General features: G+C 39.9%; 1 protein-coding gene and 1 long non-coding RNA gene across 2 annotated transcripts; both read left to right on the top strand.

The window, feature by feature from the left end:
- Nucleotides 1–915: 915 nt before the first annotated feature.
- Nucleotides 916–7,761, top strand: LOC131899631 (protein SSXA1-like). Its single transcript, XM_059251133.1, has 5 exons — nt 916–1,025; nt 6,397–6,531; nt 7,093–7,207; nt 7,580–7,666; nt 7,751–7,761. The coding sequence occupies exons 2-5, from the start codon at nt 6,463–6,465 to the stop codon at nt 7,759–7,761; spliced, it is 282 nt and encodes a 93-aa protein (XP_059107116.1). The 5' UTR covers nt 916–1,025; nt 6,397–6,462.
- Nucleotides 7,762–8,087: 326 nt separating this feature from the next.
- On the top strand, nt 8,088–12,074 carry LOC131899862 (uncharacterized). Its single transcript, XR_009376137.1, has 3 exons — nt 8,088–8,763; nt 11,158–11,293; nt 11,970–12,074. It is a non-coding gene; the product is annotated as an uncharacterized LOC131899862 (long non-coding RNA).
- The last annotated feature ends 4,066 nt before the right edge of the window (nt 12,075–16,140 follow it).

The raw sequence follows: 16,140 nt of genomic DNA, 5'->3' as shown, positions 1-16,140 counted from the left end.
CAGATCTGATTTATAGAAGGAAATCCTAGAAGACATAGAAGGGTCATTGTTTTTACATGTAACTTGGATAGGGGAGACTTTCTTGCTGCAGTTACTTAGAAACTAACCAAGGATTACAGAATCATATGCACTTTCTTTACTACTATTGGGAATTGCCATACACTTCAAATTCTTGAGACTTTGAGAAAAATGCACATATACAAGTGTTTTAAAGCATTAATATTTCCTTTATATCCAATGGCTGAGGGGTCACCAACTGGATCAGGCCCTCTGAATGGGTGAGACAGTTGATTGGCTTGATCTGTTTGGGAGGCATCCAGGCAGTGGGACCGGGTCCTGTGCTCATTGCATGAGTCGGCTGTTTGAAACCTGGGGCCTATGCAGGATCGCTTGGCTCGGCCTGGGAGGAGGGGTCTGGACCTACCTGGACTGAGTCTACCAGGTTGATCTCAGTCCGCGGGGAAGGCTTTGCCCTGGGGGTGGGAGGGGGGAGAACAAGGGAATCCGTGGCTGATATGTAGAACTGAATTGTATTGCAAAATAAAAAAAAATTCCTTTATAAATTATTAAAAGTTTGTAAGGTTGTTTCAAGAGATGTCAAGCTAGATCACCTATGGAAGAAAGGTGAAGGGTTTGAGACTTGGAGCCTTGATTGACATATAGATTGTATTTTTAGATGATGTACAGTAAAGGATGGAATAATGTAGATTTAGACATAAGGAAAAATGTGGGAAAGCTTAGAAACATCTATTTCAACAGCTCAGTGGACCATGAAGTAGCCAGTGCCGTGGAGAAGAAAGATGATAATTTAGGTGGGAACATCCAGGGACCACACCCTTATTGTGAAGTACTTTCTCTCCCTAAAGCCTGTGCTAATACACCCCATTCTTACCTCATTTGCTCCACCCATTTTTTTGAGTAGTTCAAGGGCACTGACTGTCTTGGTTTGCTGATCCTTGTGGGGCAGCTGTATCAAGACACTTGGTTTCTTCCTAGAGAAACACTCCTCTATCTTTGTGTTTGAGGTAGGTTCTTTCTGTACATTACTCCATAAAGTGAAAACCTGGTGAAAAACCTGGGAGCCTATGTAGAGCACCCTTATACTTGTGTCTTTTTTGTTGCTTTAGCAATTCTCAATTCTTAGAAATGAGCTCTGAGGTAAATTCTTACTGTACAATACCTCATGGATATTGTCTTATGTAACAGACTCCAGTGACATATTTCTAAGGGGAGCAGTATTCTTACTTCTACAAAATTCAATATCAACCAAATTCTTGAAGTGTTCCTTAATCAGAGGTACTGCCAAAATCATCTACGGGACTATTTCACCATCTTCTGTGGGGATCATAGCTCTCTTTACTCTATTACTTTCAAAATTAACACATTTAATACCCCCCCCCAACCATTCAAAGTAGATCTACCTCTCTTCTGCAAAGTCGAGGCATATATTCCTTTCCTTGTCAATTAAAAAATATCACACTCCCATTCAAGCCGTGGTAATCAGAACTACTTTACTACAAAACATGACTGCAGGGACACACACACACACACACACACACACACACACACACACACACACTATACATGGGGTGGGATTCTGAAGCACAGCACTTTGAGACCAGAGTTTTCCTGTTCACTTACCATCATAAACATACTCTGTCTTAAGAGAAAAATATCAAGATTATATACCTAATTATGCATGCACATGAATGGAAGTTTCAGTATGTGCCCAGAAATATGTGCAATTTCTTGTGTTGAGTAGAATTTTTTATTATTTACATAATACATTAAAACTTTACTAATAAAGAACAAAACTGGTGGGTGTTAACTTGTAGCAGTGATTGTAATGATAGAAAGAGAAATACTTCAGATTGTTTTTCATGTGATGAATTGTCTACATTTAACAGTATTTATCTAAAAGACAGAAAAAGTAAAAGGGGGAATGAAAGGGAAAAATCAAAGGGAGCACCCAGAAGGGGAGGAGGCCACAGCAAAGGACAATGGCAGGTGAAATGTAAGAAAAGTATAATGAAAGTCAACATTTCTGATGCTAGGTACAGAAAGTTAATTAAAAGAATACATTTTTGAGAGACATAAAATGCTTCATTTAATAAAAGGGAAAGTGATTTGTTTTGTAAAAATTAATTCGTTTTTCTCTGTTTTTTGGGGGAAATGAATGAATCCCCCACCCTCCCAAAAAAACCCTGAATGCTCACTTCATCAACTTCAACTATTTTCATTTTTGTTTGTATTGCTTTTTGATGATGCTTAGAAAATGTAGCCTAGGGTGGCCTCGAACTCTCCACCCTCCTATTGAAGCATCTTTATACTAGGATTTCAGGTGTGCACCACCAAGCCTGGCTTCCAAAGAAGGATTTGTTCTGGTTTTCATTGACAATTTATCTTAAGTGGCATGCAATAATAGCACTTACACAAATGGAAGGCAGTGTGATTGTTCAATATACGCATATATGTGGATAAATCATATTTAAATATCATTTCCATGTTCTGACTTCCCTTCTCCACTACTTCTGGCACTACTGGGGAATAAAGACAGGGCCTCACATACACTAAGCCAGGACTCAACTACTAAGCTTCATCTGCAGGCTCTTTTTTTTACTTTGTTGTATTCCTTATTGGCCAGTTCAAGCACCACTGGCTGATTTTACACAGAGTTGGGAAAAGGGTACAGACACTTTTTGGGAAAATTTGGGTCCTAATATAAGGCCCAAAACATGGACACATTAAGATCTACAATGAGGGTCCTGGAGAGACAGCTCAATGGGTATAGGTACTCTGTGCAAGCATGAAGAGTTGTGTTTGTTTCTCAGTACCCATGTAAAATGTTGAGCATAGCTGCATACATCTGGAACCCTGACACTATGAGTAGAGGTGTTAACAGGAGGATCATGGGGGCTTGCTGGTCCTCATCCTATTTCCAGATCTTGTGAGATCTTGTCTTAGAATAAGGCAGAGATTGATAGAGCAGTATACTTGACTTCCTTTGGCCTCCATGCACGTGTATACATTTGACCACACACAAAAACATGTTGGAGTCGGAAGGGAGCGAAGGAGTTGGAGAGAGGGGAGAAAAGGAGGTAGAGAGAGAAGAAACGCAAGAGTAGACAATCTAGTTAGGCTCTATTTCTGTGATAAATTCTATGACCACAAGCAACTTGAGGAAGAAAACATTTGTTTTACTTTACAGTTCACAGTACTTCACATAAAGACAGGGCAGGAACCTAAGGTAGGAACTGAAGCAGAAGCCATGGAGAAACAATGCTTACTGCCTGCTCCCCATGCCTTGCTTAGCTACCTTTCTTATACAGCCCAGGACCACTTGCCCAGGGGTGGCACAACTCCTATTGAGCTGGGTATTTCCATGGCAACCATTAATCGAGAAAATATCCTACAGACAGAGTGGACCCATGCTATCAAAATGAAAGCCTTTATCATTTAAAACTGAGAAGGATAACAATGACTGATAACTGTTCAAGCTGAAGGAGACAAAAGAGACACCAATTAAATGCAGTGGACATTAGATTTTGGATCAGAAAGGAAAGAGAGACCTTGTGGGGGTTAGCTGGCAAATTTACATGGCATCCTGATGCTGGTGTTTTCTTGATAGTGCAAATTTTCTTTGGATAGTGCAAGTGTAGTTATTCAGAAGAGTGGTTGAATTTCTTGTCTACAACTTTCTCTCAAGTGAGTGAGAGAAAGATTGGTCATAAGAGAGGGAAGACAATGAAGCAAATGTGAAATAGTGGCAGCTGTAGCATTTGATGAAGGGATACAAAGTTATATGACTGTCTCACAACTTTCCTTAGGTTTCAAATTAGTCTTTAAAGGGTATGTGTATGCATATGAGCATTCTTGAATTTTTTGTTTGTTTGTTTTTCGAGACAGGGTTTCTCTGTGTAGCTTTGCGCCTTTCCTGGAACTCGCTTTGGAGACCAGGCTGGCCTCGAACTCACAGAGATCCGCCTGCCTCTGCCTCCCAAGTGCTGGGATTAAAGGCGTGCGCCACCACCGCCCGGCTCTTGAATTTTTAATAACTGTCAAATTTTACACTAGTGACTGCTGCTATCAGTATTTAAAAATGACAGTTCTGCTTGTAGAGTGCCTGTCTTCTGATGCACAGATAAGGACAGTAGATGCAGAGATCCCCAGCCAAGCACTGGGCCACACTCTAGGATTCCTTTTGAAAATAGGGGGGAGGGACTGTATGAGCCAAGAGGGTTAAGGTTACCACAGGGGAACCCATAGAGACAGCTGACCTGAGCTTGTGGGAGCTCATGGACACTGGGCCAACAGTTAGGGCCAACAGTTAGGGAGCCTGCATGGGACCAACCCTCTGCATGTGTGTGACAATTGTGTAGCTTGGTCTGTTTGTAAGGCTCCTAGCAGTGAGATCAGGACCTTTCCCTGGTACTTAGCTGGCTTTTGGGAACCTGTTCCCCATGCTGGAATACCTTGCCCAGCCTTGATGCAAGGAGAGGAGCTTGGGCCTGCCTCACCTTGATGTTCAAGTCTAAGGGAAGCCTACCCCTTTCTTAATGGAGAAGGAGGAAGAGTGGATGCGGAGGGGTGTAGATGGGAGGTAGGAGGATGGGAATAAATGAGGGAGGGGAAATGATGGTCTGTATGTAAAATAAATGAAGCAGTGTTAAATAAAACAAGAATATGTTTTTGCTAAGAGGAAACTTAATGCTAGAAGTGAAAAAATTGTCCTTTGTACTGGTGAATTTTAAATCAACTTGACAAAAACAAAGCTATTTGGGAGGAGGAATCTCGATTGAGAAAATACCTCCATCAGTCTGCAGCCTCCTTTAAACTGTTGTTTTGAAACAGGTTCTAACTACAAAGTCCAGACTGACTCTGACTTCAAGCAGTAGCTGAGGTAGGCCTGGAACATGTCATGATTCTGCTCCAGCTTCCAAGTTATCTCAGAATACAGGCCTAGAATACTAGACCTGATGTCTCTCTTGCTTCTTTATTAAATTCTCCAAAAATGATTATAAACTATAGTTCCTAGTTGTACTGTGAAACAATAGAACTGGAGCCAATGAAATGACTTTGTAAAGATGATTGCTGGGCAAGCCTGACAACATGAGCTTGGTCCCAAGATCCCAAGTAAAAATGTGTAAAAAGAGTAATTCTCAATGCAAAGTATTTACAACTTTATAAAGTTGGATGTCAGCCCAGAAGAGTGGGCAGGCACGCTGAAGAGAACAGATCTCTCTCTCTCTCTCTCTCTCTCTCTCTCTCTCTCTCTCTCTCTCGCTCTCTCTCGCTCTCTCTCGCTCTCTCTCGCTCTCTCTCGCTCTCTCTCGCTCTCTCTCGCTCTCGCTCTCGCTCCCCCCCTCTCTCTCTCTCTCTCACACACACACACACACACACACACACACACACACACACACACACACACACTTTCAGCATGTCCTTCTACAACAGCCTTGAAGATATCAGAATGGTGATAAATCCCATGTATGATTTTTTCCTCCCCTTCATCTTCTGGAGTAATCAGAAGAATCTTACACACAATTGAGGTATTCTTATCTTTCCCTCTGTTAATTACAGTTATGTTTTTCTCAAAAAGAAACAAAACATGTCTGGTTTCATTTCTATATTTTACAACTTGTTCTTTTAAATCTCACCAGACACACACCTAGAAGACAAGCCTGGCTGTTAGTAAATTTCTACTCTTATTTTGTAGTTTGGGTGGGGGAAGAGTATCAGAGTTTCACAGAGGGGAAAGACTACACAGAAAGGCATTAGCATGGTTTACTGTTTTCTGTTCATCTGTAGTTCATCCTGAAATGGCTTAAAAATCCTGGAAAACAAAACATTATATTATCTTTTTTTTTGTAGCTGGAAGGAAAAAACTCTAAGTTGTCCTCTCAAATCCATATGCATTATGGCACACATCCTCCACCCCCAAAAACGTACCCATCCTCCAGGCACACACAATAAACAATCAATGAATGAAAACCCCTCAAAGTTATTCTTACTCTGTAACTGTATTTGGTACTTATAATTCTATCTTCCTCTACTGAACTTCCCATCACCCACTTCCAGTGACAACTCTTTCATTCTTCTATGAAATCAGTTTTCACTTTCCACAAATAGGTGGGAACATGTTATGTCTGTGTCTGCCAAACCCAACAACTTTCTCTTTTCTCTTCAGTTTAAGATACACTTCAGGGGAAGTTGTCAGGACAGTAACTGACCCGCTCTCAGATACTCAGAGTCACTTCACACATGCTGATAAAATCCTTCTTCTTCCTAACAACTACTTCTCTCAAAGATCTCCAGTACATATTATCCCAGAGATAAAACACAATCCAATTCCAGGCTCTGAGTGTAACCTTTCCTCCACACTATCTTCCTCTACAGGACATTTGGTCTTGTGCCTGGAGGCAGTCAGTTCACAATCTTCAACATCACCCTGTTCCCAGTGTCATGAAGACAGACACTTCCTGTACAAAGAGCCCTGTGGAAGATACTTGTAAACCAGAGAAGATGTCCAAGGTAAGTGACATGATGGGGATTGGGCACAAGCTTAATGGGACAACACATAAAGAGGGAACAAGGTCACAGGAGACAAGGAATAGAAGGAATAGTTTCTCCACAGGACATTCAGAAGTCTCCAGATCTCTCTCTCTCTCTCTCTCTCTCTCTCTCTCTCTCTCTCTCTCTCTCTCTCTCTCTCTCTCTCTCTGTCTCTCTCTGTCTCTCTCTATCACACACACACACACACACACACACACACACACACACACACACTTCCAGCATATCCTTCTACAGCAGCCCTGAAGATATCAGAATGGTGATCTGGAACAATGCTTTTTGGGTGAATTTCAGACATTTGTAAATGTGGGTGGAGAACAAGAAGACAAGATTGAGTATCTCAGGTTTCCTTGGGAAGAACGTGCTGCTGTGTCTCACATGTGAGCTTCACATTGTTCAGTACAGACTATTTTGAGATTCTAGATGCACCACCATGTTCTCACTACAAAGAATGAAGTTGGGCTAAATGGCCCACATGTCCAGCCAAGTAGCTGTCAGAGCTTCTATTTTTCTCTTTTCTAGTCCTTCAGGGATATTTCCAAATACTTCTCTGAGGAAGAATGGGCAAAGCTGACTAAATGGCAGAAAAGTGCTTACGTGTTTATGAAAAGAAACTACATCAGAATGACAGGCTTAGGTAAAAGGAAGTTTTTTTGTTTGTTTGTTTGGTTGATTGATTGATTGGTTGGTTTAGACAAGCTTGGGTGTCTTCCAGTCCCTTTTTATGCTATGGCTTCATCTCAGCCTGTAGCAGATCTCTCTCCCATATGTTCATTCTCTTTATGGAAAAAGGTGAAGGTGCTCACTGAGTATCCTGTTCTTTTCCAACCTGTACAAAGGTAAAGGCAGAGATCAGCCACCACAGGGCTCAGGTCTGTAGCCTGCACTTTCCTTGCCTGAAGATTTTTGGTCTGCTGACCCTTACTGTCTGGGCTGAATCCCAGCACCTTCCCTGCACTTCTCCTCTTTTTATCTCTGCTAAACTAAAAAGCACTTAGCTTCCTCCTAGGGATCAAAGTCAACCAACCAGTTTTCATGCGTGGAAAGGAATTCCTAATGAAAGAATCTGATGAAGATTATGGCCATGAATGTGATGGTGAGTGGGCAGGGAGGGGCTGTGGAGGATTGCCTTTTCAATCAAATGCTTGGAAAGGTCACAGACACTGCCTCCCTTCCTCAGGTCAGAGCTGAGTGGAAAGGAGTTCACTCAGAAAATTACATAGAAGAACCTGGCATATAAAATTCTAAAATATTTAAAAAAAGAATGTGCATTATTGTGGATAGTGAGTAGATGAGAAATATATAATGGGTTTAGTTGGAATAGCACTATCCTAACAAAGACTGACACACTACACACACACACACACACACACACACACACACACACCCCACACACACAGTGGGCTGGGAGAGAAAAGGAGATGAGAGGATATCTAGAATATAGTCAGGGAATATACCCTGCACATGATAAAAAGGTGAGTGGTTCAAGAATCCATATTCTTATTCATTAGAACACGTATAATCAGGAGACAGAAGGCAAGATGAGTTCACTTGCTCTTCTGCTCTAACATAAAACTTGTAAAGTGAGTCAAAATGTCCTGTGTCCCACAGACCTGTGACTCCTCAAGAAAGCAGCCCCAATTGTTCAATCTCCTACAATGCTATAATTGACCTCAAAGTCCAGGTCCTGTATTTATACACAGCATTTGATTCTAAAGTAGAATTATTACACTAGGTGGAATTCAGTAATACTGGGCCACACTTTATCACACATTAAACACATGAAGATTCACTCATTTCAAGTGAAAGGATTTTTTTTCATTTTTCTATATCTCTAAGTGCAAATGATTCAAATGTTTCTGCAACCCATTTAATGCTGTGGGGAAAATAAAAATAACATACTAACATAATAACATAACTAAAGCTATGATGAAGCTTAGCCCACATTTTATAAAGTAACAGTAGGAGCTTTCAGAGCTGAATTTTTAATTGGCAAGGCATTAGTAAATAGAAGCCATGCTCCACTTCTTATCCATCAATGGGCTGTAACCCTCCATTCTAGTATTCAGAATAGGTGCAAGAGCCTTAACTTTGAAAATATTTACTAACAAGCAACACCTTCTAACTTGTCACCCTTCTGCAGATGAACATTTTGAGAGGATATTTGGCATTATTCAGACAAAAGGCCTGAAGGTGAGTATCTCTCAGTTCTATAGGATTTTACCACATTTGTTCCTCAGTTTGTATTCACATTAGTGAGGATGGAAGATATGAAATGCCCAGCTCCCACACTTTTGCTCTGCTTATCACTTTGTTTTCTTCCCTTTTCTGTGTAGTTCTTATATTTTCTGTTCTTTCTCCTTATGGCTTCCTTCCTTTGTTGTTTCTTTCTTCCTTTGTTTACAGTTTTCAGAAAAGAGAATGGATCACAGGGCTTAACACCTGTTGGCCAAGCATTCTATCACTAAGGAAATTTCTACAGACTTCCTGCTCTCTTTTTCACAATGCCTGATGTAGCATATACAGTACAATAATAATCAACAACAATTCTGATAAGTAATACATCCTTAGTTGTCACATCACTTGCAGGCCCAGAATCATTCCCCAGTTGCAGAGCATTTGCGTAGTATGATTAGGGTTCTGGCTTCAATTTCTAGTACCATGGAAAGTGGTCTGAATCACACCATTTCTTAATATTATTTTAGTGAACTCATTCCAGTTAAGTTCTTGGATCCTTAAGAAAGCTATGACAGTTGTTTTTTTCAAATAATAATGAATATATGCGCATGGTTTATTGATAATATTGAGGATGAGGCTCTTGTGTCTAAACATGTGAAATCATTGGCCTGAGCAGCAGTTCCACCAAGTTTATAATCCATAGCCCAGAATATTGAAATGTTTTCATTGGTGTTTAAGGCTCGTGTGAGGCCTCATTTTGGTATTCTCCCACAGAGGAAGCTGATACTTCCATTCTAACATGTATTTTCCAAATAAGAAGCAGGAGCTAGGCTCTACTCTGTGAATTGATCTCTCAAATGACTTGGAAGTAACAGGGCTTTCATTGGTAGCTACTCCCACTGTGATCTCCTTCAAGACACTCTCTACATCTTTTAACATTCTCATCCATAGTCCCAGTCTCAGAGGTACCTGTTTATGAAGAGCAAGTTTCCACTGCTGCAGAAACCAATCATTTCTACAGGGATTTAATGGATCTGAAATTTGGTGGCCAGCAAGGAAACAGTTGAAGGATAAATTCAAAGAAAGGATCATAAAATAAAGCATTCAACTTTATTATTATGCCATTCAACCATGTTTTTATCTCTTGTTGCTGGGGCATGCATATAATATCAGGACTGTGTGGTATCATGACATCGAGACCTTTGTAGGGTATGTAAGGAAACCTCTCAAATCAAAAACATACAAGAAACAAAAAGAATAAAGTGTTTATAAGCTAGAATCTGATCTCTTTCATCAAGTTGTACATGGATTCTCTACACCATGAATGAACAAACTGAATGAAATATAGCTCAGGATTAGTGGCCTATGACACCTCTTGACCTAAGCAGAATTGCTACAGGTGTCACTTTGTCTAGTTCCACATGTAGTGTTATCATCAGAATTAGGTGTGAAGACACACTTGTTACTACATTCTTTGATGCCTAGATCATTGTGGCTCATTTCTTTAGTCTCCTTTCTCCACATCATCTCCACATAAAATCCTGATATATAGTGCTTTCTCCCATCTACTTACATTTATTTTACTGTCCATATAGTGTTCTACAAGTTTATGTGTGAAGACCTGTATTTCCTAGAATTCCTGTCCTTCAGAGATACTGTGTATTCTTCCATTCTTTTTTCTTCCCAAATTTTATGTGTATCACACTCTCATTTATATGAATATCATTTAAGTTTTCATGAATATTTGTTTGGAAGAAGGATAAAGAACATTTTAGTGTTGGAAACACTGTTCGTTTAGTCCATTCTTTACCCTTTTAAACTTCTGAGTTCCTCTTAATTCAGGTTCAATAAGGAGATAATTTCCAAGATGTGAGGAAGCACACTAAGAAAATACACAAAAAAGGTCTGCGTATCAACATTTTGGCTTATAAAGAGGTGCTTTCCAGGCTCCATTGTGCCAAACAAACAATTTATAGACAATTTAACAGTTTATAGGGGAGAATCAAAAGAATTGTGTGCAGTTAATGATTTACTTGAGGAGTGGGAGACATGTTATATAGTGCTGTCTGTTGACACTGGCAAATTGTACTTGCAGTGTAAATAACCATTTATTCATGTTTCTGCTTGGCAATCCTGATAAAATTCATTGGGTTTTCCAACATGAAAGTAGAGCTCAAACTGGTTGAGATGAGGAAGGGCATCAACATTGAATGGAAGACAGTCAAGAGAGGTTAATGGGGAGTGAATGTTTCCATAATATATTCATACATCTTTGAAAATGTCATCATGAAATGACACGTGCTTACAAAACTTTGGAAAACAAAATTGAATGCAAAGGTGTTTTGTAAACTCGAAAGCACAGGGGAATTGCCACTGATATATTTTACATGTTCCCTTAATATTTAAAAGATGCAGAAGGAGGCAGGATGGAAAGGAAATTGCCAAAAGAGAGTGTCAGGTATACATGGCTCAGGAAGGACTCAGAGATGCCTGGACACCCAAGAGAAAGCAAGTGTGTCTCAGAGAAACAGTAAGATGACAACAGGTGAGAGAAATCAGTGGGGAAACATCCACTGGCTTTCCTAGTTCTGTTCTATCTTGTGGTCTGGGTGTGGGCATGGGCTCTACAAACACAGGGTATAAAATGCTATCAGCACATCTCAGAGGTTAAAACAGGACTTGACAATCATGCTCTGACTTGTCCTTCATCTAAAAGCCACAAGGCACATGTAACATATCTTCTACTTGCTCTGTGTTTCAGATCCTTCCTCCAAAGGATGTAATTAAAGAGTCACTGTTTGTAAACTCTTTCAAGCTTTCCACTAAATCCAAATGGCCTCACAACCTGACAGTTGCTTACATAATTATCTCTGTAGGAAAATCTAGACAATATATTTCTCTGCTAAGTGTGTGATATATAACACCTCATTCACAAAAACATGTTAAATGAAAGATGGACAAGACATTGTACTAGTGAAAGGTGAGATGGGAAATCTATATGAACCTGACAATGAAAGGGCAGATGTACATATCTGAAATAACATTTGGACGTTATTGGTGCTGTCTAAAATCATTCTCTCAGAGCCAGGAGATATCAGCCTAGAGCATGGAGAAGGCCTACAGCCCTATGGGTGGGATCAGTCCTCTGCTTGCCTGATAAAATGGGGAAGAACACTTATCCCCAGAAGTAGCTCTCACTTAGCAACCCTTCCTCACATCAGGACCCAAGAGGAGTCATGAGAGGGCCAGAAAACCAAGATTGCAAAAAAGAAAGCGTATCCTAATATTTGAAGAAAGCAGTGATGATGATGAAAATAACTAACCTGTAAGTCAACTTTTGATACCTTTCCTACACCTTGAAAATGAACATTTTTACTATGGTATAGTCTTTTGCTTGCCCAATTCATTCATATTATCTAATTCTTCACACAATCTAAGCCTGTACAACATTCAGGCTTAATGAGAAATCCCATTTTTTTCTACTTCTAGTCTGTATATTAGGGTCCTTCCCCACCTGTGGTGCTCTGGGTTCCCAAAGGTCAGGTCAGTTTTCAATGTGCAGGCCACACAGAGGCCATGTTGTGTAGTCACTGTGACCTGAGTAAAGGGTTTTCTGTAGATACAGGCTCTGAAGTGAGGCAGAAGGGCAGTATGTAGGTTTTGCTGGGTAATAAGATGAGTTGATGACTGAATGACCATTGGTGGGGACTCTCTCACAATTCTTTTTCTTCTCTTCCATTGTCTCATCCAAAAAAACAGGGGGAAAAGCTGGTGAGAAGAATTTGGTGGTCTTTCAGTATCAAAGGAACAACTCTGGAATCCTATATGTCAAATAAAAGGAAAATTTCCTACAATGAAGAATTAAGCGTCAGTATTCTTACTCTGTGCCAAGCACATTCTGAAGCCTCTTCTCTGTTTGTTTGTTTGTTTGAGTTTTTGTGAGATTTATTTGTATTTTCATTTAGGGATATGCATATGGTTGCCTTGTGCATGTGTATGCCACTTGAGTTTGGGTGCCTATAGAGATCAGAAGAAGGCATTGGATGCCTTGGATATGGAGTTACGGATGGTTGTGAGCTGCCCAGTATGGGTGCTGGGAACACATCTTAGGGCCTCAGGAAAAGCAGCAGGTGCCTTTCCCTGTTGAAACATCTCTGCAGCCACCAAAACCTGGTTATTTCAAAGTACAAAACTGGTTAGTATTTTTTTTTTACCATTGTAAACACTGTAAAAGCATTGTTCTCATTTTGTGCCACTCAGTAAGCATTGTTTTCACCATTTGTGGAGCACTCTCTTATTACTGCTCTGACCAAGTGACAAGCACTCTGTTAGCATTTTTCATGCTCTGTGTCAAACACTCTATTTCCACTGGTCTTACTCTATATCAAGCACTCCATAAGCCTTGTCATTTATATTTGCCAGATTTTGTGTAAGAATTGTTTTTACTCTGCCTAAAACTCTGACAGCATTATGTTTATTGTGTGATAAGCACTCTCATAGTATTTTCTTTACTCTGTGACAAGTATGTTAAATATCAGTATTTCATTGAGCAAGGAATAAATCTAAAATGTGTCTTTGTCCATTGTCCTGAAAGTTTTTTAGAATCACATTTTCGGTACTGAACTGCGCTACCCTTCTCTTGCCCAAATATGAATATTATAAACAGTGCTGTTTTGTAATTTCACATATTTTTCTCTGCACTTTCATGTACACAGAAAGAGGACAATGAGAGTGAGAGGGAGAGGAAAGAGAACAAACCACCATGCACGATTATCACATGCTTCGCTTCACTTGAAAGGTGTATGGGCTTGTCTCTCTCACTGTGTTTACTAGTTGGCACATGCCACACAGGGAAATACTTATCCTTCATTGCCCCAGAATTAGTCACTGTCACTTAATTAAGGGTTTGTAAAAGTTTCCCAATTATTGACACCTTTCATTCTTGGTTATATAGATTTGCATATGAGTGTGATATTTATGACTAATTCTTAGAAACAAAATTGATGCATCATAGATGTTATGTATTCATCAAGCACTGATTGAACATGATTTGTGTGCTCAGTACTATCCTAGGTCCTTGAAGACTGATTTTCTGATAAAGACTTGGGTTGGGAAAGTCTTCTCCCAGTATATACTTGTAAAGTATAAAGATGATACACCCAACTTTGACTAAGTTAAGAGGATTTTATTTTAGAATATACCACTGTATGTTTGAATACATGAAAGCCCTTTCTGTAAGATGATATGTATACTGATATTAGAACATCTCCTTCCTTGTTTGAAGCTCTAGGTTCAACCTTCCACACTGAAAAAAGAAGTATTTCCAATGATCTTGAAATAGCATACACAGATGGAGTCATTACTGGTGCTGCTTTGACCTTGCTCTCACACAGCCTTCAAAGATGGAAATTTGACTTTCTCATTCTAGACTTTATGGGGCCTGAAGAACCTGGTATATGTAAGGTATCTAGTGAGAGCTCCAGGACTTATCACTGAGAGAAATAAAGGCATGTGGAATACATTGTGATGTCAGGAACATTGAAGAGAACAAGCCAGGAAGGGATAAGTGAATATACCAGGATATATTCTTAATCTCTGGGTACTGAATGTGGGCTCACTTTCTAAGAGGGGAGCCCTAAGAACCTGAAGATGGAGGTGAAGAAAAGGGAGGAAGAATAGTATCATGAATGTAAGGTAGGAGAGAGCTAGGCATACTGTGTGTCTAGAAGGCTGTTGGTTGTACAACAAGGTAGAAATAAGAACAAGCATAGACTTCACTTTATTTCCTATACAATTTGAGATGAGATACTATAGGTTTGATTCATGTTTCTCTCTAGAACATAGGATTTATGGTTATGTTGCCCAACACAAGAATGAAACTCAAGGAGATGTTGTACAGATTCTGAGCCATCAGAGAAAATGTTTTTCAGAAGAAAATAGATTTGTGTTGTTAAGACTCTACTGTTCTCTACTATGGTCCCCAGCTATTTCCTACAGTATGGAAGCTTTGTGAAATCACTAGAATTTATACAAAAGACTGTAGTGTCTGAGTACAGTGATTAAGTTTCCTAAAGCAGGCACTGAGTTTGATCTGGTTCTTTCACACTTGTAACTGGGAAACACAATTAGTGATAATTTTCTGACCTCTAAGTGTGGAGAAAAGAAATAAAATAGAGTAGAAATCTGGAAAAACCCTTGCAGATGTGAATATCAAGAGCAACTTTGCATACAATGATGAAACTGGGGTTTGGAGAGGTTAAGTAACTTGCTCAAGGTTAAATCCAAACTGAAGCAAGGAGATTGAAACAAGCTATTGTCTTCATCCAGATTTCCCTACAGACTTCATTTCTAGCATTATTTCTTCCTGGCTTTATAGCCAAATGCCTTCTGATCCTAACTACTATATGTGCTCCCCTGGGACTCTCTCTTTCAGCTCATCTTATAAATTATAGACTTGTCAAACTCTACAATTATCAAACATGTGGGACCCTGAATATGCTGTTAAATACAAGAATTTGGGGTTTTTTAAGATCACCATTTAAAAAGCAGTATTGTGTCACCGAACACAAGGAAATCAATCTGGTACACACCTGGAAGCTTCATCTCTATTGACTAGTTTTCATGATGCTGGAATGTGTGACTTATGCTACCAGAGAAGAAATGTAATTACCAATTTCACCCAGCGGTGAACTCTAAAAACTGCAACAATTGGCCTGACAAGATGTGTTCACTAGTGCAAGAGTGTCAGGAATGTTATGGGAGTAACCAACAGCTTTCTGACTGGTTGTAATACCTATGTCATAGGATCAAATCCCTATCTGGCTCTGTTTAAAAGGTCAAGAACCTGTGGCTAGATAGATCTTAGGCTTTAAAGGAGAATCCAGTACTATTATTCTGTTAAGAATGGACATAATATTAAAATAACTTCTAATATTTAGTTTCAATAACCATAGATCAGAGCACTGTAGCTAGAGTTTTCCTGCCTGGCCCACGGTCAGGGCAAATCTCTCACCCGCCAGTCCCACAGCCTCTTAGACCCGACCAAGTAAACACAGAGACTTATATTGGTTACAAACTGTATGGCCGTGGCAGGCTTTTTGCTAACTGTTCTTACAGCTTAAATTAATCCATTTCTATTAATCTATACCTTGCCACATGGCTCGTGGCTTACCGGGATCTTCACATGCGGCTTGTCATGGTGGCGGCTGGCAGTGTCTCTTCCACCCAGCTTCCTGTTCTCTCAATTCTCCTCTCTGTTAGTCCCGCCTATACTTCCTGCCTGGTCACTGGCCAATCAGTGATTTATTTATTGACCAATCAGCAACACATTTGACATACAGACCATCCCACAGCAGAGCACCTTCCTTTGAAATGCTTTAAAGAAGGTTTATC

This window comes from Peromyscus eremicus, chromosome X (genome assembly GCF_949786415.1).
Source record: "Peromyscus eremicus chromosome X, PerEre_H2_v1, whole genome shotgun sequence".
In the NCBI taxonomy this organism is placed as follows: Eukaryota; Metazoa; Chordata; class Mammalia; order Rodentia; family Cricetidae; genus Peromyscus; species Peromyscus eremicus.
Note: the sequence above shows the minus strand (reverse complement) of the source record. Positions and strands in the feature narration are given on the sequence as shown.

Bases quoted from the DNA above. Each gene is read 5' to 3' on its own strand.
- LOC131899631 (XM_059251133.1), top strand. From the start codon at position 6,463: ATGAAGACAGACACTTCCTGTACAAAGAGCCCTGTGGAAGATACTTGT. The intron at 6,532-7,092 runs GTAAGTGACATG...TCTCTTTTCTAG, and splicing joins AACCAGAGAAGATGTCCAAG to TCCTTCAGGGATATTTCCAA. The intron at 7,208-7,579 runs GTAAAAGGAAGT...GCTTCCTCCTAG, and splicing joins CATCAGAATGACAGGCTTAG to GGATCAAAGTCAACCAACCA.